Raw genomic sequence first — 23866 nt, forward strand, 5'->3', positions numbered from 1 at the left:
CCTACTGAGCTGCATTCCCAGACAGTTAAGGCATTCTCAGACACAGGATAAGATAGGAGGTCAGCACAAGCTACAGCTCATCAAGACCTTGCTGATGGAACAGGTTGCAGTAAAGAAACCGGCCAAATTCCACCAAAACCAAGATAACAAGAGAGACCTCTGGTCGTTCTCACTGCTACACGCCCACTAGCGCCATGGCAGTTTACAAATGCCATGGCAACATCAAAAAGTTACCCTATAGGGTCTAAAAAGGGGAGGTATGAATAATCCGCCCCTTGTTTAGCATATCATCAAGAAATAACCATAAAAATAGGCAACCAGCAGCCCTGGTAATAGACAGCCCTGCTCTGCCTGTGGAGTAGCTATTTTGTTCCTCTTTTTTTTTTTTTGAGACGGAGTCTCGCTCTGTCTCCCAGGTTGGAGTGCAGTGGCGTGATCTCGGCTCAATGCAAGCTCTGCCTCAGCCTCCCGATGTTCCTCTACTTTCTTAATAAACTTGCTTTCACTTGCCCTGAATATTTTCTTGTTTAAGATCCAAGAACCCTCTTTTGGGGTATGGATCCGGACCCCTTTCCTGTAACACAGATATACTCTATGACTTATTCAATAGAAACAGAGTTTTCTATAGATTTTACAATCTACTTTGACCTTTTAAAGTTAAGGACATAAGGATAAGACTTGACATTTTAGTATGAATACGCCACATAGAAATATCTTATGCCTAAAGGACAAGGATGCTGAGCATTAGACTGTTTTATCACAAGGTGCGACTTGCTTTCCTAAGGTTCCTGTGGTATTTGTTTTCATCTAATTGAGTTTAGATAAAATCTCTACTGAGGCAGTAGGATGGACAATAAACCTTTTTGAGGATCCACCTTTTAACTGAAAGATTTTAGGGAGGAAATAGAGTGGGCAAAGTAGTTAAACAAAATAATAGACATTCTCATTACCATCTTACCAAGCCCAGAAGCAAACAGAGCAAAACCTATCACTTAATGACTTCTGGAGCCCATATTAGGCAGCCCTGATTTTTAATCTCCTTTCTTAGCATGGTGGAAAATGAGAGAAAAAATGCCACTTCCCCCGTTAGTGTTTGTTCATCCAGCACGAGCCGGAGAACAGTGAACGCTTGTTCAATGGTCTGTTTACGCAGAACTAGAAAAATGGGTTGCATTAGCTATTCCTTTAATAAGATTTCACTCTTTCAAACTCCTAGCTGACCAAGGAACTGAGTAAAGAAATAGCTCTCACAAGGCAAAGGAGCGAGGCAGCCTCCTGCTACTTCTCCTGAGACGGTCTGAAATACAGTTCCTCGCTTTAATCCTGAGGCAGGTGTTTGTGTCTCCGAATGAGGAGACCCAGCTGTGAGGGCTGGCGCCACCCCCAGGGCTCCCTCGTGGGTGGCAGGGCGCTCATCGGAGCACTGCCACCTGCCCCCAGAAGCCCTCCGCTCCCGGATTCCAGGCGAGGGAAGGGGCATTCCGGGCCGCGGACCCGCCCAGCAGGGCCCCTCGCGGGGTCCGCAGGACGCCGGGTCTGCAGGGTTCAGTGGTCGTGCCCCGGTCAGGTCTACCTTCATGGCTGTGCGCCAGCTGTGGGCGGGAGGCCCATACCCACGCTGTGTCCCCGCGCGTTGCCACTCTGCACCTCGAGGACAGTGGGAAGCGACAGCCCCACCATCAGCGGCCACTACGCAGACTTCACGGACCACGTCCAGGCCAGAGAGAAACGCTGGTGAGCATGCACCCATTGCTACGGCGGCCGCCCTGGCAGCGCTGACGAGCCGGAAGTGTGCGGGACCGGACTTCCGGCTGCTCTGTGGGATTCGGGTTCCGGGTTTCCTGGTGCGCGTCAGGGGCCGGCAACAGAGTGGCGGGCGCTACGGCCCTGGAACGGGGCCATGGAGAAGCTGCGGCGGGTCCTGAGCGGCCAGGACGACGAGGAGCAGGGCCTAACCGCGCAGGTAGGAAACCCGCGCCCTCGTCCAGTCCCGGGGCTGCCCGCCGGCCCCGGCCGCAGTGAGGACCGGCCGAGCGGGTGGGGTGGGTGCGAGGCCGGGGGTCTGGGCCTCCTCTGCTCTGCCGGTTGATTTAAGAGGGCTCCGTCTGCTTCCTGGGGAGAATTTGAGAACCTTCCTGTTTCCATGGGGTCTACTTAAACCCCCTTTGAGACCCACCCTCCAACTCTTCAATCTGGTCTTCTAACTCTCAGGAACCCACCAACGCCTGCCTTCGCTGTCCCAAATAATCCATCGCTCCCACACCCTATTTGGTTTTCTGAGCCTAGTGCGGGGTTTGGCCTCCGGCTATGCAGCGTAAGTAGCTATGCAGGGCATTTATCCTGAGAGCTGCAGTGAGCCGAGACCCTAAAGCTTGTTGCATCTGTTTGTCTCTGGAGGTAAAGGAGGTACTATGTGTGGGGGGGAGGTTGGTCTTTTGGAAATAGGGAGACTGGAGGAAAAATAAACAGGACATTGATAAGTGAAATTATATTGAATTAAAAATTTTCTGTTAAGGCAGTGAGCCCTGGTAAGATAATTTTTTTTCCCTTTCTTAATAAAAGCCCTTGTGTCTGCGCCTTACCAGCGAGACTTGATAAGGGTTACTTTCTTCAGCAAGAAGGTTCAAAGTAGCAGTGGAGCAGGAACTGCGGTATAAGTGTTTTTGTTATTGCTTGAGATTATATTGCATGTTGTGCGCTGTCGCAGAAGTTGGACATTTAAAATTGTATTTCATAAGGATCTTCTGTTTGTCTCTTCCTGACTTCCTTGTCATTATACTTACTCAGCACTTCTTGTGGGCAGAGTTCTGGGCTAGAGTTTTGGGTTCAGAGAGTGTAAGACAAGTATCTGTTCTCATTGCGCTCTGTAACTCTACATTACCACAGCCACATGTGGCCAATTAATTTTTTTTTTTTTTTTTTTTGAGATGGAGTCTTGCTTTGTCGCTCAGGCTGGAGTGCAGTGGTGCGATCTCGACTCACTGCAACCTCTGCCTCCCAGGTTCAAGCAATTCTCCTGCCTCAGCCTCCTGAGTAGCTGGGATTACAGGCACCTGCCGCCATACCCTGCTAATTATTTTGTATTTTTAGTAGAGATGGGGATTTCACCATGTTGGTCCGGCTAGTCTCGGACTCCTGACCTCAAGTGATCCGCCCACCTTGACCTCCCAAAGTGTTGGAATGACAGGCTTGAGCCACAGCGCCTGGAGCAATTAAATTTAAATTAATTAAAATTAAATAAAATTTAACATTCAGTTCCTTAGTCACAGCAACCACATTTCACGTGTTCAGTAGACACATGTGGTTAAAGGCTAGTGTATTGAACAGTGCAGATATAGAACATTTGCATTGCAGAAAATTCTATTGGACAATGCTACTCTAAACTTTGGAGATGCGAAGGTAATATCACTTATCTTGAGCCCACTGTCTAGAGGGGAGAAAAGATATGTGGAGAAGTAATCAAAGACTAGAATGACTGGCTTGTATAGACAAGTGCTGCGAGTTCAGAGGAGGTGATCGTTCATTAACAAATATTCAAGTTCCTGCATATGTTTGACATTGTTCAAGATGCAGGTGTTAATAACAAGTGACCAGTGCAAATACCTCTTTCACATGGAACTTTAATTTTAATTGGAGGAAACAATGAATAAACAAGTAAGTGTATAATGTGTCAGACAACCACAGAAGTAGTCAGAGCAGATTGAGGAGGTTGGGGTTGCCATATTACTTAGATAAGGCCTTCCTGCCAGGGAATCATGTGTGCACAGCTCAGAAGAGCTGCTGGGATGTCTGAGCGTCCTGTGAATAAGAGCCTCCAAGGCAGAGGGCCCAGCAGATACAGAGTCCCGAGTGGAGTGTAGTCAGCATGTTCAGGGCCAGTAAGGAGGCCAGAGGGGCTCTAGCAGCGGGGCAGAGAAGGGGGACAATTGTAAGAGAGAAGGTGAGGCAGGAAGGGGGATTCTCAATTGTGGGGGTTCTCATAGGCCATAGAAAGGATTTTAGCTTTACTCTGAGGGTGATAGGAAGCCTTGGGGTTTTGAGCAGAGTGGTGGTGTGACCGACTTGGGTTTTAAAGGATCACTCTGGCTGCTCTGTGGAGAACAAACTGTAGAGGCAAGGTTAGAAGCCCAGAGACTGGGCTGGAAACAAGTACAGTTGTCCTGGCAAGAGATGACTGTGGCTCGAATCAGTGATACAAGTCGTTTAAAAAGCAAAAAAGCCTGTTTAAAAAACAAACAAGTGGTCAGATTCTGTAAATAGTCCGAGTGTGCAGCCAGCAGGCCTCACTGTTGACAGATTGGATGTGTGAGTGAGAGGAGGCAAGGATGCCTCATGCATGCGACCTAAGCGTCTGGAGAGGTGGAGTTGCCATTAAGTGAATGTGGGAGGAGCAGGTTCAGGGAGGAAAATTATTTCAGTGTGGATGTGAGGTCTGAGATCCAGGTAGCATCCAAGTGGAGATGTCAGGAAAGCAGTTGAACATAAGACTGTAGAGTTTGTGGGAGGAAATAGGAGAGAGATGAGATCGTCAAGTAGAAAACAGATGAGATCCAAGGTTGGACCTCTGGTTTTCTCTGGTGTGTAGAGGTTTAGAGGATGAGCAGCAGCCAGCAAAGACAGCTGAGAGGATTGGCGAGAGGAGGAGGAGGAGAACCCAGAGAGAAGGATGTCCCAGAAAGTGAGGGAAGAGAGTGCTTTAGGAAGGGGAGGGGACCCAGTATTGTTAATGGTTTCAGAAGTTAAGAGCAGGTTACCTGTGGAGGTTATCAGTTGTCACTTCCATGAGAGCAGTCTTGGTGGCTGGATGGGGACAGAGGCCTGATTGAAGTCAGGGGAGAATAGGAAGAAGATGGAGACAGTATGGCTATCTCAGTGATTTTTCCTGTGGAGCAAAGAAGTGGATGGTAGTTGAAGGATGCAGTGAGGTTGGGGAACATGTCATTTTCCCAAGGAAAATGCTGGATGTTTCTGTGCATTGGGAATGGTCCAGGAAAGGGGAAAATTATGGTGCAGGCAAGAGGGGATTGTTGCTAGGGGGCTGTTGAGGAGTGACTTGGAAAGTAGGTGTCTCTAGGGAGGAGGAAGGGGCAGGAAGTGGCAGTGAGGAGGGAAGACACCTGGCTCACTGCCTGTCCAAGTGGTGCAGGATTCGTAGGGGAGAGCGCTGTCCCTAGAGACTAAATTTCAAACCTAGCAGGAAGGCGAGAGGATCCTCAGAGGAGAGAGTGAGGACATAGGGAGGTTTGCTGTTGGTTTTTGGAGATAGGTAGGAGATAAGATGGGATTAAAGGTGCACAGACCTGAATGGGGTGAGGGATGACCTGAGAGTGTTGCACTTCTTGTGCAGCAAGACGTAACCAGGATGGTGGGCACGTTGGAATTGGGTCTTGACAGGGATAGTTCTAGGCCAGTTGAGGAGTTGGGTGAGGCAGTGAAGGTCATAGGGGAGCATGCTGACATCCAGGCTGCGTTGCCCTCCTGTGGAGGTGTTTTGAGCCCAGGGGAGAGGCACGGTAGCCAGAGTTCTGGGACCCCTCCTTTGAGATGTCTGGGAAGAAGTCAAGGAGGGAGAGATGTTGAGCCAGATCTTAGAGAGTTGATCATATTCTTCCCTTGATCACATCCTTCAGTGACTTCCTGCAGCACCTGAATAAAATCCAGATCCCTCCCTTGGCCTCTCAGCCCTTCACTGCTTGTTGGCCCGCTTCCCCACCATCTCCCCAGTGCTTGCCTTGCCCGTCCCTCTTTCTCCTCCTCGGTTGGAGCCATTTTCTTCTGCCTGGGAGACTTGACAGTTGCATTTCCTTTTTCTGGAATGCCCCTCCCTGGCTCTTTTCAGAGTTGGATTGGTCACTTCCTGATGTCTTTACTTGGTCACCTCTTTAGAGAGGCCTTTCTAACCCAGTTACTCTGCCCCTGTTTATGTCCTTAGTAAAACCTGCCTCATGAGTTTATTGCCCATTTCCCCCCATCTGAATGTAAGTGCGCTAGGTTCTGTCTTATTCCCTTCTGTGTATGTAGAACCTACCAAGTACCTGACATCTAATAGCTGTTCATAACTACTTGTTGAACAAACAGAGGAGTGAGTTGTTTGGATTTGGGTAACTACCAAGGAGAGGTGAGGGCGTTGGCATAAGGTACTTGTTGGGAGTTAGATGACAAGAATGGCAGGAACATTCTACAGAGTTCTCTTGTGGGAGCCCCTACTGACCCCTGCTGACAGTTTGCGAGATGTCTTAGTCCATTCAGCCTGCTTTAACAAAATACCTTAGACTTGGTGATTTGTAAGCAACAGAAATGTATTTCTTATTGGAGGCCGGAAGTCAGAGATCAAGGTGCGCTCATGGGTTCTTGGTGAGCCCTCCCTCTGCTTCCTGGTGTCACACTGTTGCCTCTGTTTACATCTTGACATGACAGAGAACAGGCAGCTTTAGTCTCTTTCTCATCTTATTAGGGCACGGATCCCATTCATGAGGACTCCACCCCCATGACCTGATCATCTCCTGAAGGGCCGTCTTCCACCGTCACCATGGGGCTGAGGATTTCAGCAAACACTCAGACCATAGCACACGGGTTGAGACAAGTCCATTTGCTTGTTGACTGAGTATTTCATATTTACAAATGGCATTAATTTATCATGTTTCACTTCAAACATCACCGCGTGGAGGATGATAATAAGAGAAAATTGCCTAATATACAATTTAAGCTCTCTCTGCCTCTCCCACTTAGAAGATTGTAAATATATCTACCTTATCTACTTCCCTCACTGTTCCCATGGTGGGTGTGGGTGAGGTGGGTAGTGGGAGAGTGTAGAGAAGCACAAGGAGGAAGCTGTCTTTCCAGGTGGAGGGAGCTCAGGTGGCAGAGGAGACCCCTAGCAGGAGCAGCTGGTGAGGCGGGAGGACAGTCAGGAGAGCCTGTGGGATGTGGGAGTTGAAGAGAACATTGCAAGCAGGAGGGAGTGCCAAAGTGTCCTGTGCTGTTGAATTGGAAAGGATACTGATGTCTCGAAAATGTCCCTTGGAATTAAGGACAGGGAAGTGACTTGTGTCTGCAGGGTTTCAGCCAGGTGAGGCATGTGAAGCTAGAATGGTCAAGGTGAACTTCCCAACCACTGCCAGGCGTGTGCCAGCTGGGGGTCCTGTCCACTCCCATGGCCTCAGATAAGGACTCCTCGGAAAGAAGGCACTGGGCTAGGAAGGGAACTACATGAAAAAGCTTGGGGGCCGAAGGGCCTGGGACCTTGACTGCACCTCCCCAGGGGCTGCACTGCTCCAAGTCTGCACTGTGCTCCGAGTCCGGTGTGCAGAGGGAGCTTTCCCCGGGAGGCCTGCCAGGTAGAGCCTGTGTAATTGCCTGTGGCCAGCCCCAGAATCACTCACAGTGCTGTGGTCTGAATGTCTGTCCTCCTGGAATTCCTATGTTGAGACTTAATCCCCAGTGTGATGGTATGAAGAGGAGGGGCCTTTGGGGTGTGATTAGGAATGGGTTTCATGCCCTAATAAAGAGACCCCAGGCCACATGCAGTGGCTCATGACTATAATCCCAGCACTTTGGAAGCCTGAGGCAGGAGGATTGCTTGGGCCAAGGAGTTCAAGACCAGTCTGGGCATCATGGCGAGACCCCGTCTCTACAAAAAATTTAAAAATTAGTTGAGCCTGATGGTGTGTGCCTGTGGTCCCAGCTACATGGGAGGCTGCGGTGGGAGCCTGGGAAGTTGAGGAAACAAAGGACCCATTGCCCTTTCTGCTGTGTGAGGACTCAGAAGGTGTCATCTGTGAACCAGAGATGCCTCACCAGATGCCGAATCTGCTGGTGCCTTGATCATGGACTTCCAGTCTCTAGAACTGTGAGAAATAAGTGTCTGTTGTTTATAAGCTGCCCAGTCCACAGTGTTTTTTTTTTTTTTTTTTTTAAGAGAATTAAATAGTTTTATTAGCTACATACAATTATGGATGATATACAAGCTTCATTCCCATCTATAATGTTATCTGGTACCATTATTCAGTTTAGATGTATTGCATAGGATGTGCCAACAATCTTTTTTTTTTTTCTGAGACCGAGTCTTGCTCTGTTGCCCAGGCTGGAGTGCAGTGGTGTGATCTTGGCTCACTGCAAGCTCTGCCCCCCGGGTTCACGCCATTCTCCTGCCTCAGCCTCCCGAGTAGCTGGGACTACAGTCGCCCGCCACCGCACCGGGCTAATTTTTTTGTTTTTTTTTAGTAGAGACAGGGTTTCACCGTGTTAGCCAGGATGGTCTCGATCTCATGACCTCGTGATCTACATGCCTCGGCCTCCCAAAGTGCTGGGATTACAGGTGTGAGCCACCGCGCCCGGCCAACAATCATTTTTATAACTGATAATTCTGTGATTTTGCTTGGGTGATCCCCTTTAGTGGTGAGCTTCAGGTCACAGCAGTAACTGTGAGTTCAGCTACACCGAGCTTACTGAAGACAATGGCTTCCCCACCCAAGCAGACTGTGAATAATTTCCAAGTAGAACCTGGCATCACCCTGAAGGAATTCTGACTTCACACAAGATCTTGGGGCAGTTTACCAAGATGGCTTCAGAGGAGACTAACTTTACATAGCACGTTTTTAAAAAAGACACATTTATTCAGTGTTGTGATCAGACTGTTACATTTAGCAATCAACAGCATGAGTGCAAAAAAAAATTAAAAATTACATTAAAACCCTTTGTTGGAATGCTTGGTACTTTCCACAGAACAGAAACTAAAATAACCTGTTAATAAAATTAGTCACAAATACAGTCCTGGAGTTTTTTGCTCTACATGAGTATTGTCTAAAACGTATCTTCTTTGTAGCAGCTGGGCTCTGCCACCACTGTGCTTGGCTGACTGAGTTCACAAATCTCTTGTAACCTGTAGCTTCCGTGTCGCGTCTCTGGCTCTCCTCTCCTACTAAGCTTTGTTTCCTGGCAGTGATTAAAATCTTCTGCCAGTGCCATGGCTACTGCTGCTACTGGAACCACCATAGCCACCTTGGTTTTGTGAACCCATTTATGCCTGATGTTCCATTATTGGAACGCTAAGCATGTGGGAGATATTTATATTCTCCTGTTCAATGTCATCGCCAAGGTCTGATTTTCAAATTCAGAAAATGCAACCTCAGGCCTAAATGGGTTAAAATCTTCTGCCAGTGCATGGCTGCTGCTGCTACTGGAACCACTCTAGCCACCTTGGTTTTGTAAAGTATTGTAAAGTAAAGTTTGGCAAAGTATTGTTCTCCACCACCATAGGGGCCAGAGCTTCTGCCTCCAAAGTTTCCTCCCTTTATGGGTCCAAAATTTGAAGACTATAATTGCCAAATCATTGGAGCTTCTGCCACCTCCAGAAATGATTCCATCATTACGAAATCCATTACAGCCATCCCTGCTGTCACTGTATCCACCACCACCGCTGTGGACAGCTGCCACCAAAGCCATGACCACTGAAGGTCGCTCCATGACTGAAGTTGTCATTCCCACCAAAACCACCTCCACAACCATCACCAAAGTTTCCAGAAGCCCTTCGACCTCTTTGGCTGGATGACGCACTAGCCGTCTCTTGCTTTCACAGGACTTCCCTAACTTCACAGTTGTGGCCAGACACAGTATGGTATTTCTGGGTGACAGTCTTGTCCACAGTCCTGGTTGTCAAAGGCTTCGCAGGCATAGCCCCTTTTCTTGGCACTCCCTCTGTCAGTCGTGATTTCAGTCACTTCAGTTTTTCCATACTGTTCAAGATCTCTTAGGCTATGTTCTTCAGTGTCTTCTTTAATGCCACCAACAAATATCTTTTTCACAGTTCGTGGGGCACCTGGTCTTTGAGAATCTTCTCTTGAGACAGCTCTTTGGTTCCACAGCTCTTCATCCACCTCGTGTGGCCTTGCATTCATGGCACATCCACCTCCTTCACAGTGGCATACAGGACAAAGCCAAAGCCCCCAGAGCGCTAGGTGCTTGGATCTCATGACCACACAGTCCATGAGCGTTCCCCATTGCTCAGATTGGCTTCTCAAGTTCTCATCAGTTGTTTCAAAGCTCAGCCCTCCAATGACGAGCTTCCACAGCTGTTTGGGCTCTTTGGGAGACTGACCTAGACTGGAGTGCAGTGGTGTGATCTCGGCTCACTGCAACCTCTGACTCCCGGGCTCAGGTGATCCTCCCACCTCGGTCTCCCAAGTAGCTGGCACCACAGGTGTGTGCTCCCATACCTGGCTAATTTTTGTATTTTTTGTAGAGATGGGAGTCTTGCCATGTTGCCCAGGCTGTTCTTGAACTGGGTTCAAGCGATCCGCCTGCCTCAGCCTCCCAAAGTGCCAGGATTACAGGCATGAGCCACAGTGCCTGGCCTATGGTATTTTTGTTGTAGCAGCCAGCACATAGATTTTTAACCAGGAGCTAGATCCCTTACCCAGCACTTAGAACAGGCACATAGCGGCACTCAGTAAGTATTGAGCCAGTTAGTGGATGGATGAATGAAGGTGTGAGTGTACAGAGGCTGGAAGGTGAAGTCAAGTAAGCTTTCTGTTTAAGATGGAAGGGGTTTCAGCTTATTTAAAAGTTGATGGACGCAGTTTCAGAGAGTGAGAACACTTTCACTAGAGGAAAAAGCCCAATAGCATAAATTCCCTGAGCAGGTCAGGGGTTGGCTGTAAAGCAGGGTGGACAGGTGGATCTCAGCTCTGTGGGAACCAGGAAAGGATGAGAGCATGGGTGTTCTTACTGGGTGGGTTTTGTGGTTTGGTAGCAGCAGGAAGGTGAGGGAGTTCTCACTGATGACTTTGGGTTTCTGTGTGTGAAGTAGGGGAAGTTGTCTGCTAAGAATGGAAGCGTGGGGCAGGAAGTGGAGGTTCGAAGTAGGTTAGAGTAAAATGCACGTTGAGATAAAGCAAGAAGCCTTAGATTGCCAGGTAGCAGTGTGCAGGCCGTGGGGTGCTGATGAGGACTGGCTCAGGACCCCCCTGCCCTGTGCCTGACTTCACCCAGCAGAGCTCAGCTCAGCACCTCCTGGAGCAGGAGGAGGGAAAGCTGCACTCCGGTGGGATTTTACCAGGTGGAGGCAGCGGAAAGGGAATTGGAATGTTCTGTCGAAGCCACTGAAAAGAAGGAAAAGGGCCGGATGAGGTGTTCAGGAGGCCAAGGAGTCAGCACAGTGGGAGCCAAGGAACCAACCTGCTGTGGTCGGAGAGCGGCAGCCGGAATTTTGGCGATGGTGTAATTTCGGGTAGAAAGACGGCCCTGGGCTGGGTCACGGACTGGAGGGGAAATGCCAGTGGAGATTAGGGAATGAGAAACAGAAAGGCCAGGCTGCCCATGTGGATGTGGAAACCGTGCCAGATGCTGCAAGGATCTGGGTCAGCCCCCTGATCAAGAGTCCTGAATGAGGAGGAGGAAGAGGGTGGCTCTCTAAAGTGTGGACCACAGCAGCCGGTGTGGGGAACAGGCGACTAGGGGAGCGGTCAGTTCTGTCTGGAATGGGCCTGAGGGTCTGGGGATGCCTGTTTATTTTTCTCACTTGTCTGTGCAAGTTTGTCTTTTTATACCCACTGGTATTTTGAAAAGGAGTGGGAGGAATACTGGGTTCAGTGTCATCATTAGTGGAAAGCCACAAGTGTTTTCTGTGTTTAGATGGCAGAAGCCCACGGGCAAGGCTCAGGTCCTTCCAGCTGTGCTGTTTCCTGGCCCTCCATGGATTAGAGCTGTTCCTCCGCTTCTCCGTCACCTGAAGGGGGTGGGTTTCGGCTGTGCTGTGGGAGCCACTCATTCGGCCTTTGTGGTGTTGCTGCTAGGACTACATTTTCCTGTTATGTTTCTCACCTGCTTTTTAAAAAAATTAATGAAGTTCTAGTTGCCAGCAGTGCTGTGTTTACTGTGGCGGGAATAGGGAGAGCAGTCCCTGCTGAGGGGCCTGTATGCTCTTGGCTTCCCCTTTCTGTGGTAACAGGTAAGTAAAATGATTGACGGTGGTTTTGGAAGAGAAAGAGGTGGCAATTTTATTTCTTTTCTAAGACTAAGAGATTAACAAAGTTGCTGGTTTTGGTGGGATTGCTCCTGATTGTTGGTAAAATACAGCAGCACATAAATGCTTATGGTAAGCAGGCTGGGTGCTATGGCTCATGCCTGTAATCCCAGCACTTTGGGAGACTGAGGTGGGTGATCACATGAGGTCAGGAGTTTGAGACCAGCCTGGCCAATACAGTGAAACCCCGTCTCTACTAAAAATACAAAGAATTAGGCATGGTGGCGTGGACCTGTAGTCCCAGCTAATTGGGAGGCGGAGGTAGGAGAATCACTTGACTGGGAGGCCGAGGTTGCTTTGAGCTGAGATCGCGCCTGAGCAACAGAGTGAGACTCCGTCTAAAAAAAAATGCTTGTGATAAGCAGATGTGAGGGTTCCTTCTGTTTCCTAGTTGGAAGATGCACTGCCAGGTTTTCTTTCATGTTGAAGCATTTCGCAGTTTTCCCAGTTAGCAGTTAGGAACTCTGTATTTGTTTCTGTATCCTGGACAATTTGCAAGACTTGAGACAAATCATTTGCTTGTGGATTGAATATTCCATGTTTACAAATGGAAATAATTTGTCATGCTGTTTCGTTTTAAAGATCAGTACATGGAAGATGGCAATAAGAGGAAAAAATACCTACTTTTATACAAATAACCATGCTGTTTCATTGCTGAGAGAAGAACTGGCTATTGAAAACCAGCGTTGAACTTGTGAACAATGGGGTGATTTGAACTTGTAAAAGAAGGAAAAATGGATGCTTTTTCCTGTCACTAAATCCTCACATCATTGTGGACTCACCCTAACCTTTAGAAATCATTAGTTTATTCTTTCCATTTTAATTGACAAATAAAATTGTATACATTTATTGTGTACAGCGTGATGTTTTGACATGTATACTTTGTGGGATGGTTAAATCAAGCTAATGAACATATCTCTATTTTTTTTTTTTAACAGATCATTACTATGTAGTTCAGTCTTTCCAGTTTATTCTGGCCTGCGTAGTTAAAATATACTTAGTGTGTATTCATATTCTTCCTGATCAGTAAGAATGAAATTTAGATGTTTTTATAGGCAAGTTCACTCTTTGTTTAAAATCAAGTGTTTAGTTTTGCCGTAAACAGATGACATTGCTGGAAACAAGAATGTCTGTGAATTAAAACAAAACGTAAAAAACATTTAAAATGTGTTAAAGAGTGATATATGTTTCATTACAGAATACTTAGTTATTTTTATCTGCTTTTCATGCTACATAAGGATTCACAGATTAATCTCTTGAGGTAAGGAATGTAACCAAAATGTATTTTGAGCTGTTGCATATGGAACTTCGTCTTATTTTTCATTATTCTTGAAAATATAAGCATGTAGTCTTATTTTTAAGTGGATGTGGTAGTATAAATTAGAAATTTAAATTTTGGAATATAAATCCTTACTGTGTGTGTCTAGTTTCTTGCACAACTGTTGTCGATATACTTTTTTTAGCCTTATTGGGAAAGTATGTTTTAATAGTATAATTAGTAATCTGAGTGTGTTTATTGCACCCACTGTTGCTGGGTTATCATACTGTAGGAAGTAGACACAGTAATTTCTACTCTTTTCCCCGCATAATTTGGCTAGAATTTGCATGCTGTGTAGGAATGCTGTTGCTCTAGAATAAATGATCATTTCAAAGTATGTTTTTACAGTGGTGGAGGAGGGGCCCAAAGCTTTCATGGCTTGGATTGAAAGAGCTTAGAATGGGCACCGTCTGGTGTGTGCTGTGATGGTCTCTGCTGGGGCTGCTCAGGCTGCCTCCTGTAGGTGGCCAGTGTCCTCTACCCTCTATGGGGTGCAGTCACCCCACTCCACCCCCGGCCTGCAGCCAATGACCGGCCGAAGGGAGGTGGCGTCTAGAAGGCCAGCCTCTGCCTCATGGCAGGACTTGGCAGTGCAGTGCGTTTACACTGCGGGCCCACGCTGCACTCTGGGTGAAACCATGTCCTTGCTTGGTTCCTTCCGCTTCTCTATTCCACTTCCCTCACTTCTTAAAGGCTTCCGAGAGCAGTTCCTGCCTAAGTATCTACTCAGACTCTGCATCTGGGAGCCCAAGGAATTCATCCTACAGAGGCTGAGAGAACCAGTAATGAACCCTGTGTACTCTTTCCCAGCCTCAACAGTTTCAGTGTTTGGCCTGGCCTGTTTATCTGCCCGCTGTATTTTTTTAATCTTTGTATATTTTATAATATATCTCCTATGTCATTTTATCCATATCAGTGTATATTGGCTGTCCCTAACAGATAAGGACTTTTGCGAAACGTATTATCAGACTTAGCAAAATTAATGGTTATTCCTCAGCATCATGTGCTACCCAGACCATGGTCATATTACTCATAACAACCGTGGAATCTTAGTATTCTTAAATGACACTGTGATATGCAAAATAAATTATTTAGACTGTGTGTTAAAACTTTGCTTAAATTTAGTTAAAAGAATCAGATTGGTAGTGAATTAAGACTATATTCTCAATTTTCCTATTTTTTATTAAGGTCCTGGATGCCTCATCCCTTAGTTTCAACACCAGATTGAAATGGTTTGCCATCTGCTTCGTATGTGGCATTTTCTTTTCCATTCTTGTGAGTTAAGGCTTTATATTGTTTAATAATTTTTATTTTGTGTTAGACTAATAATTCCATTTAGTACCAAAAACGAATGTCCTTTACTGAATCCCTGTTAGACTATTTTGGTGGAACGTATTTATTGAACTGAAATAAAGGGGTAGAGATCAATGAAAATACGTAGAAATTAATATTTTGGGGAGTTTTGTTGAAGTAATTTAAGAAAAATTTATCAGTGTGTTAAAAGATCTGGAAAATCAGTAATCTAGATGTTTATTACCTTTTCATACTTGACATTTAGCATGAATATTTAACTTAAATAGACTGAGATTTACTGATAAGCACAAAAAAAGTTTTGTTATGGCTCATTTATATATGCTAGTGCAAATAGGAAGATTCAAGTTAGTGTATAACATTGAAAAATAACTGTTTTTTCTGTGTAATCAGACTAGACTGTCTACAAGCAGATTTGTATTTAAACATTTGTATTTGCATAATATTGGTATTGTATTACTGCAGTAGCACATTTATATTTTAACCATTAAAATCATAAAATTATTTTTAAATAACTATAATATCTTAACTTAGGGAACTGGATTGCTGTGGCTTCCGGGCGGCATAAAGCTTTTTGCAGTGTTTTATACCCTCGGCAATCTTGCTGCGTTAGCCAGGTACGTTTGGCTTCTCAAAATATCTGGTTTGCTCTTGCTACCAAATTCACCTTTCTAATAAGCACTTTCCCAGTAGGATGTTTATGTAGCTCTGTGCATATTGTGAATTCAGCCACAGGATTTGCGTTTATTAAATAAATATGTATTGACTGCTGCTACATACCGTCTCCCATAACAGACAGTATTAGTGCTGGGAATAGCCAGCCTTTGTGGGGCACTTACTGTGCGGGACTGTTCTAAGTGTTTTATATGTATTACAACGAGCTTGTGAGGTAGGCAGTGTTATCATCCCCGTTTATAGCTGGAGATATTAGCACAGAGCAGGGGAGTCAGTGCTGCCCGTGGCAATGAACCTAAATTGTGGCTGAGGTGGGAATCCTGCAGACGGTGGGCTCCGGAGCCCAGGCTTGGAGCTGCTGCACTCTAGGCCTTGCTCTTGTGGAGCTTACATTTTAATGAAGATGTTCACATCATAAGCCAGAGAAAGATCGAATGGCATTGGTGCTGTGCAGAGAATTAAACTAGGGTGCGGCAGTAGTGACTGAGGGCTACTTTAGGTTGGGAGTATGAGAATCCCTCTTGGAGAACCTTTGACACATCCTTGGGTTGTTATGTGTCTTAGTCCCTTTTGTGCTGCAGTAACAGAATACTGTAGACTGGGTGACTTAGGAAGAATAGAAATTTTTCTCACAGTTGGAGGCCTGAAGTCCAAGGTTAAGGCACTGGCAGACTCAGTTTCCTGCTGATGGATGCATCCCCCAAGGAGAAGATCCCTGTGTCCTCCCAGGGCAGCCTCTCCTCCAAGTGCCTTTGATCCCTGTCAGAGGAGTTCTCACAGCCTAATCCGGTCTTCATATACCACACTGAGGACACCTACGTTTTGAAGAGGATGCCTTCACACCATAGCATGTTTATTGGAATAGTTGTGACGTTTCTTTATAAAGTTAAGGAAAAAATAAAACAGATTTAGCGAGAGATTTTTAACTAAATAAACCAACAGGGTTTCTTTTTTAAAACAGTTTATTTTTGCATAGCCAGATACATTAGTAGACCTGTACCTCAGTTAAACTTTATTTGTTTCAAATAGTACATGCTTTTTAATGGGACCTGTGAAGCAACTGAAGAAAATGTTTGAAACAACAAGATTGCTTGCAACAATTATTATGCTCGTAAGTAAATAGTGCATTTTTAAAACTTTTATGGAAGTATTTGCACTGTTATTTTATGAATAATTGCCTGTTCTTAGGTATGTATACTTGTTGTGCTGAATATAATAATTATATCTGGCCAGGCCTGGTGGCTCACGCCTGTAACCCCAGCACTTTAGGAGGCCGGATCACCTGAGGGCAGGAGGTCAAGACCAACCTGACCAATATGATGAAACCCCGTCTCTACTAAAAATACAAAAATTAGCCCGGCATGGTGGCATGTGCCTGTAATCCCAGCTACTTGTGAGGCTGAGATAGGAGAATTGCTTGAACGTGGGAGGCGGAGGTTGCAGTGAGCCAAGATCGCGCCATTGCACTCCAGTCTGGCCAACAAGAGTGAAGCTCCGTCTAAAAAAGAAAAAATAAAAATAAAAAATTATGTCCTGTGTGTTACAGCGCTCAGATGGTACAGTATTGTCTAAGACTACTGGCTGGGTAAAGCCCGCTTCTGTTGCGTATATGGAATGGTGTAGCTGTGTATTTAAATGAACCCTAGAGCTGAGTTTGCTTTCATTTTTAAGCCCTGCCGATGGTTTCACAACGGATTGTTAGTTTGTACCCTTTGGAGGGTGGGCGTAGACACCCTCCAGAACACCCTCCATAGACACCATACTTCTGTGTCCTTAGAATATTCTTAGGGAGATTCAGCGTCCTTTGTCATCTGACTTTTGTCCCTTTCCTGTGTGCTGACTTGACACATTCTAACAATATGGCTCCCGTAACAGTATCTTTAAATGTGCTTTCATTACGTTGTGGGTTCTGTCTACAACTCTCAGGTCATCTTCCTTGTTTTCTTGAGCCTGGGTGGTGGGTAGATTAGAGTTTACGCTTTGGCTGGAAAGGTTGTTTCCATTCTCACACAGGTGCCAGGTGTTCAGCTGTTCGTTTCGTGTATTGTGGGCAGGAGGGGGACCCAAATCTCTTCTCCATCCTGCCTCTGTCTCCTAACTCACCTGGTCTGTGTCTCTTGTGGATTTCTTTTGCCTTCAAGCATTTATGATATTTAAAGGATTTAAATATCACCATTATAACTATTAACATGAGCTTTCCAAACACAGCTAACCTATGTTAATTTACAAGGAAATGTTTGTTAACTCTAATCTGCCTGGCAGTCTTCTCCCATCCCCTCACTAGAGGAAAACTCATTTTAGCTTTATTTATTATGTCTTTATTCAGCTTAGTATTTTCTTACTTTTGTAATCTCCAGTTATTTTGAATTTCCTATAACAGCATATGTATCAACATATATATAAACATTTAACTTTAGCTTACGAAGAAATTATATTTCACTGTTAGAATATAAGTAGTTTATATTCCACGAAGATTTTAGTTAGATTAGTTTTATTTAAGAAATCCTGGCACTTATCCCTCAACCTTTTCAGTAACATACTGTACCTTACAAAAACACACATCAAATTGAGAGAATGTGGGAGCGTTTGAACATATAAGATGTTTCCCAAGGTGGAGCACTTTGATTGGTTTGATTTGCTGCCCACATAAGATCATGCCTAGTAATGGCGGTGAAGAGGCTCTGTCACGTAGAGCCTTGCACGTGCCAGCTTCTAGCTCAGGCCCATCATGGATGCACTCTACCTTATTCATTACAACAGCCCTTTAAAGCATGTGGGTAGGAACTCTCCTCATTTTAAAGAGAAGAAAACAGGTTTAGACAAGTCCACTGACTTCACCAAGGACCCTCAGATAGCAGGCGTCAGAGCTGGAATCTCTTTAGGTCTTTCCAACACCACACCGCCCACCTCTCACGTTCACTCCTGTGCCTACTTGCTTTCACAGGGATGAGGAATGATCATTTTTCAGTTTACTTAACAGAGTAAATTATTAGTTGCTTCCAATTTGCCAAGGAATATTGCAGTCGTAGACTTTAAAGTAAAATAATACTTACAGAAAATGTAAGTAAAACTAGTCAGCTGTATTCTTACTTTTGTTCTATAGTATATTACCTATGCAAATGAATGCAGAATAGTTTATGCATTTCTATCAGGCTTTTGAAAGGGTCTCAAATTTATAATCTACTCTTTCTTCCCTTGTAGTTGTGTTTCATATTTACCCTGTGTGCTGCTCTTTGGGTAAGTTATGCCAGCCCTGCTGGCTTTCAGTTAACTCTGTGCCCCTCCCCAGCTGAAGTGTCATCACACCGTTATGTTAAAATAGCTCATCTGGTTTTTAAAAACTCTCTAAAGATTAGGTATTCCTAAAATTTGAGATGTTAACGTCCAGCTAGTGGCTAAAAATGCCATAGATTCTACTGTCCACAGCATAGAGGTAGTCAGTAAACCCACATGTACACACATGCTTACCCATCCAGCTAGTGGCTAAATGTGCCATAGATTCTGCTGTCTACAGCATAGAGGTCGTTAATAAACACACACGTGTGCCCGAGAGCTCACCTGCTTGTGGGCCCGGTTGGCTCCTCTGACAGTGCCCTGTGTGGTGAGAGGCCCTGGCTCAGGGGCTGTGCTGTCTCCCTCATGCTGCCGCAGGGGTGCCCTGTGACTCTGCAGTGGTGAGGCAAGTACGCTCCAAGTAGCAAGGTGTAAAACCAATGGAGAAGGCCAGAAAACACAGATAGTAACAACAGAGAGACAGAGGAACTGAAATCCTCCTCCTACCCCGTGGAGAAGGTTAACAGCTCTTCACTAGCCTTTAAAGAAGTCATAATGTTACAATTCCGTTTACTTTTTGATCTTCCTGATTCTACATCATATTTTTCTATTGTACTCAACCTATTTTCCCAAAAGGGTTTGAAGCAGTTCTTGAACTATCAACAAGAAAAGTCCCATTTTAAAGAAGAAAGGGTAGTTTAGACATATTCTAACAGAAATATTCCAGATTTTTTTTATTTTGGTGATGTAAGGACAGAACTTTAGTTATATGAGATTGATTTATGTGTCATTTATTAATGATAAAAGAATATTCTTGCACATCTCTATAGAACATTGATTTTTGGTTTTGGAATTGTCTGTTTACTATAAACAGTAGACTGAAGATAAATAAGTAAAACACTGAGGGACAAGGAATTCTCAAAATAGATCTTTTAAAACAACCATGGAAACTGATTATATTATTCCAGAAGATCACAATAAAATACAATTTTCCTTCAAAATGTCACTCAAGGAGCAAATAGGCATGAGTAAAATAAGTAAATTTCACATGGGGCATACAGATCTCAGTGGGATTTTAAATGTTGAATCTAGATAAGTTAACATTGACTTTAAAGACCTGACCACCTTTAAAAGTTTAATGTTTTCAGCCTATGCACGATTGTTTCAGTAACATTTATTTAAAGTCACATATTTTGCAATATTTAAATTAATGGATATAGTTTTATAAAGGAAATTATTTTGTGGATTCTAAAGTTTCAGACCAACTGTATCTTAAATTTATCACACTAAAATTTAGTAAAGAAAATAAATGAAGCCATCTTCATTTTGAAAGAGAAGAATTAAGTTTGATTGAGAAAGCTGTTTTAAAACTTTGAAACTCATAATTCCTCTGTTTTGCTACTGTTAGTGGCATAAGAAGGGACTGGCCGTGTTATTCTGCATATTGCAGTTCTTGTCAATGACCTGGTAAGTCTTTCCTCATCCTGGTAAAATGTTAAAATTGCCTGAGATGTGACAAGCATTTCGTCTGGTGTTTCGGAGCCAGACAGGCCCTGCAGGCTCAGAGGAGGGGAGGTCTGGGATGAGTCCTGTTGGAGTTGACAGCGTGGCTCAGTGGTACTGTTAGGGATAAGTATGGGGTGCTGTACTCGTGTAGTTACGTAGTGATGTGTTCTGCTTTTTTCTAATGTGAGAAAGAAATAAGAAAAGTAGGTGATGCCATGTGAAAACATGAAAGTGAGACCAAATCACAGGGTGAGACCAAGGGAAGATGAGTTTCCCTGCATTATCCACTCTATTGCTGGATAAATACAAGGTGGAATTTATCTTAATGTTGACTCTGTGGCCCTGTGATATCTGGAGATGTCTTCTGAATTGGCAGTGATTAAATACTTCTTAAGTTACTGGTTGAGCAGCCCAAATCCAAAATGCTTCAGGATCCAAACTTCTTTCTTTTTTTTTTTGAGACAGTCTCACTCTGTCACCCAGGCTGGAGTACAGTGGCATTGTCTTGGCCCACTGCAACCTCTGCCTCCTGGATTCAAGTGATTCTTGTGCCTCAGCCCCTCAGGTAGCTGGGATTACAAGTGTGAGGCACCATGCCCAGCCCAAAATGCAAAACTTCTTGAACGCTGACATGATGCTCAAATTTGGTTGATAACCAGTAAATGTAATGTAGATATTCCAAAAATCCAGAAAAATCCAGTATCCAACACATTTCTAGTCTCAAGCATTTCAGATCAGAGATGCTTCACCTGCACTGCCTTTCCCACTCCAGTTTTGTGAATATTCAGTCATGCTCTGGTTCCTACTCAGACTCTCCTCCTCTTAGCCTTTTTGTGTCTTGTACTCTAAGAATTCATCAGCATAGAGGCCATAAATATCCGGGCGGTTGATTAAACGTGCCCTACAACTCCTGTGCTCCTCCGTGTTAGTGAAGAGTGCTTTTCCTTTTCCTTTTCCCTTTCCTTTAGAGCAGCTCTTGCTTGCTTCCTAATTTTTGCTTCCTGGTTTTGCCATTTTACATTCCTCTTACTCGATGTTACCCAGTTTGGGATCACCTTTCTTTTGGCCCTCTTTTCACTGACAGGTGAAACATCAATGAATGTTAAATGCAATTCTCTGTATATCTCAACCATATAATGTTCCTTACTCTTTTTCATTGATTTAGTGAAGAAACCTAAATTTAAATCTCTTGGTTATTTTCTCTAGTATTTTGCCTTTTATTGCCTAATTTGTACCTAATAATTGATTTATCCCAAAGGAGACTATAAATATCAGTTTTGGTACAGTTTCTATTTTATTATAAGAAGCTCAAACTTCAGCATGCACCAGAATCACCTAGAGAGCTTGTTTAAAGGGCAGGTTGCTTGTTAAAGCAAGCTTGTGATTTAGGAGGTTTAGGGTAGGGCCTAATAATTTACATTTTTAACAAGTTCCCACATGATACTCTCACTGCTGGTCGGGGTCACACTTTGAGAACCACTGTACAGTCTCATGGTGCTGTGTTTATTATAAGGTTAGACGTGGCCTTTTGGCATAAAGAAAAACCATGATTCAGATGAAGATTCAACATGCTTGAATATTTCTTGCAGGTATAGCCTGTCGTACATCCCATATGCAAGGTGAGCTTGTTTGAATTCTGTCTTGTTTCTGGTTCTTATCTTCACACAAATAAATGAATTTAAGTAATTTTACATAAAATACTATTTAAACACTTTTTTGGGTTGACCTTAATTTCCTGAAAGGAAATAAACTTTTTTTTTTTTTGAGATGGAGTCTCGCTCTGTCGCCAGGCTGGAGTGCAGTGGTGCAATTTCGGCTCACATTGAAATCTCTGCCTTTCAGGTTCAAGATTCGCACGCCTCAGCCTCCTAAGTAGCTGGGACTACAGGCGCGTACTACCATGCCTAGCTAATTTTTTTTGTGTGTGTTTTAGTAGAGACGGGGTTTCACCATGTTGTCCAGGATGGTCTCAGTCTCCTGACTTTGTGATCCGACTGCCTTGGCCTCCCAAAGTTCTGGGATTACAACCGTGGGGCCACCGCACCCGGCAATAGACATATTTTCAATGAGATGAATAGAAGCTTGCCATGATAATGTCTGTGTGGAAACATTTGGGTGACATGGAGCAACTGTGTGGGGAGTATCCTCCCGCCCTGCTGCCTGGCATGCAGTAGGGAATGTGGATGAGATTCTGGACCCTTCCGTGGCTTCAGGAGTTCAGAAAATAGGACACAGAGACTCCAGGAAAACAAATTCTACTTAAAAAAAGGAAGTTATGGCTGAGTGCGGTGGCTTATGCCTATAATCCTAGCACTTTGGGAGGATCACTTGAGGTCAGGAGTTCAAGACCAGCCTGGCCAACATGGCAAAACCTCATTTCTACTAAAAAATACAGAATTAGCTGGGCATGGTGTGCGTGCCTGTAATCCCAGCTACTCAGGAGGCTGAGGTGGGAGAGTCACTTAAACCCAGGAGGCAGAGGTTGCAGTTAGCCAAGTTCGTGCCCTTGCACTCCAGCCAGGATGAGAGCCAGACTCCATCTCAATAAAAAAGGAAGTTACTGGGAAAATGAGGGCTTGCACATAAATGCTTATTTTTAGTCAGCAAAAACAGTTGTATGTCAAGAGGTAACTGGCATTTTAAAATATTTTCCAGAGAAATGTATTTAGCCGTGGAGGAGAAAACAAAACGAGTTCCAATTTTCAATCTGATAGATTTAGAAAAGATTCTGGTGAGGCACAGCTTTGCCTGTTTGTGAAATTCAAAGATATGTTTTATATTTAAAACAGCAAAATTGTCTGATTAAGACGAACAATGAAGCAAATTGGTAGAAATTTTATTTTTATTCCATTTCAAATGTATGATTCTTTCTGATAGATACTTATAAGGAGAAAAAGCAAAACAGAGCCAGCTACAGGTGAGAAAACTGCTTAACCAAGAGTGTGCAAGGGTAATTTACCATGCCTAGGAGCTTTAGGGCAAGGAGACCTCCAGTACTTCTTGGTGCCGAGGAAAGGACCTCTAGACATGATGCCCCGTACAAGAGGCTCTGAAGAGATGGCAGGACTTCGAGAAAATGACCAGCCTCTCCAGACACTTAGTAGGATCCTGCACTTGAGAGCAATAAGCAATGTACAGATTTTGCCTATAAGAATTTTATTAGTGGATGTTTTTAATGGCCTAGGTGAAAGCTTTTTTAATGAAAGTATCAAGTAATAACAGTTCTGGAAAAAAATATGAAAGGTCACACTTTAATCTTTTTTTAATTCTGAGGATTCAGTTATAAACATTACACTTTTAAAACTCAGTTCATTAGTCTTTTTTTTTTTTTTTTTTGAGATGGAGTCTCATTTTGTCACCCAGGCTGGAGTGCAATGGCGTGATCTCCGCTCACTGCAACCTCTGCCTCCCGGGTTCAAGAGATTCTCCTGGCTCAGCCTCCTGAGTAGCTGGGATTACAGGCACATGCAGCCATGCCCAGCTAATTTTGTATTTTTTAGTAGAGATGGGGTTTCACCACATTGGCAGGCTGGTCTCGAACTCCTGACCTCAAGTGATCTACCTGCCTTACAGGCATGAGCCACCTTGCCTGGCCTAGTTGTTTTAAAACATTAAATCTTTGTGCCGGGTGTGGTGGCTCATGCCTGTAATCCCAGCATTTTGCGAGGCTGAGACGGGTGGATGGCTTGAGCCCAGGAGTTTGAGACCAGTCTGGGCATCAGAGCCAAGACCCTGTCTCTACCAAAAAAAAAAAAAAAAAA

General features: G+C 44.5%; 1 protein-coding gene across 1 annotated transcript in view; it reads left to right on the top strand.

Moving 5' to 3' along the window:
• Positions 1–1781: 1781 nt before the first annotated feature.
• Positions 1782–23866, top strand: part of SFT2D1 (SFT2 domain containing 1) — a 23445-nt gene continuing 1360 nt past the window's right edge. The window contains exons 1-7 of the mRNA XM_017869544.1: positions 1782–1963; positions 14529–14615; positions 15186–15268; positions 16356–16437; positions 18528–18563; positions 20008–20066; positions 21695–21724. Of these exons, the coding sequence (XP_017725033.1) occupies positions 1901–1963; positions 14529–14615; positions 15186–15268; positions 16356–16437; positions 18528–18563; positions 20008–20066; positions 21695–21724 (440 nt within the window). The 5' untranslated portion in view covers positions 1782–1900. The remainder of the gene's footprint in view (positions 1964–14528; positions 14616–15185; positions 15269–16355; positions 16438–18527; positions 18564–20007; positions 20067–21694; positions 21725–23866) is intronic.

This window comes from Rhinopithecus bieti, unplaced genomic scaffold (genome assembly GCF_001698545.2).
Source record: "Rhinopithecus bieti isolate Rb0 unplaced genomic scaffold, ASM169854v2 scaffold_3948, whole genome shotgun sequence".
In the NCBI taxonomy this organism is placed as follows: Eukaryota; Metazoa; Chordata; class Mammalia; order Primates; family Cercopithecidae; genus Rhinopithecus; species Rhinopithecus bieti.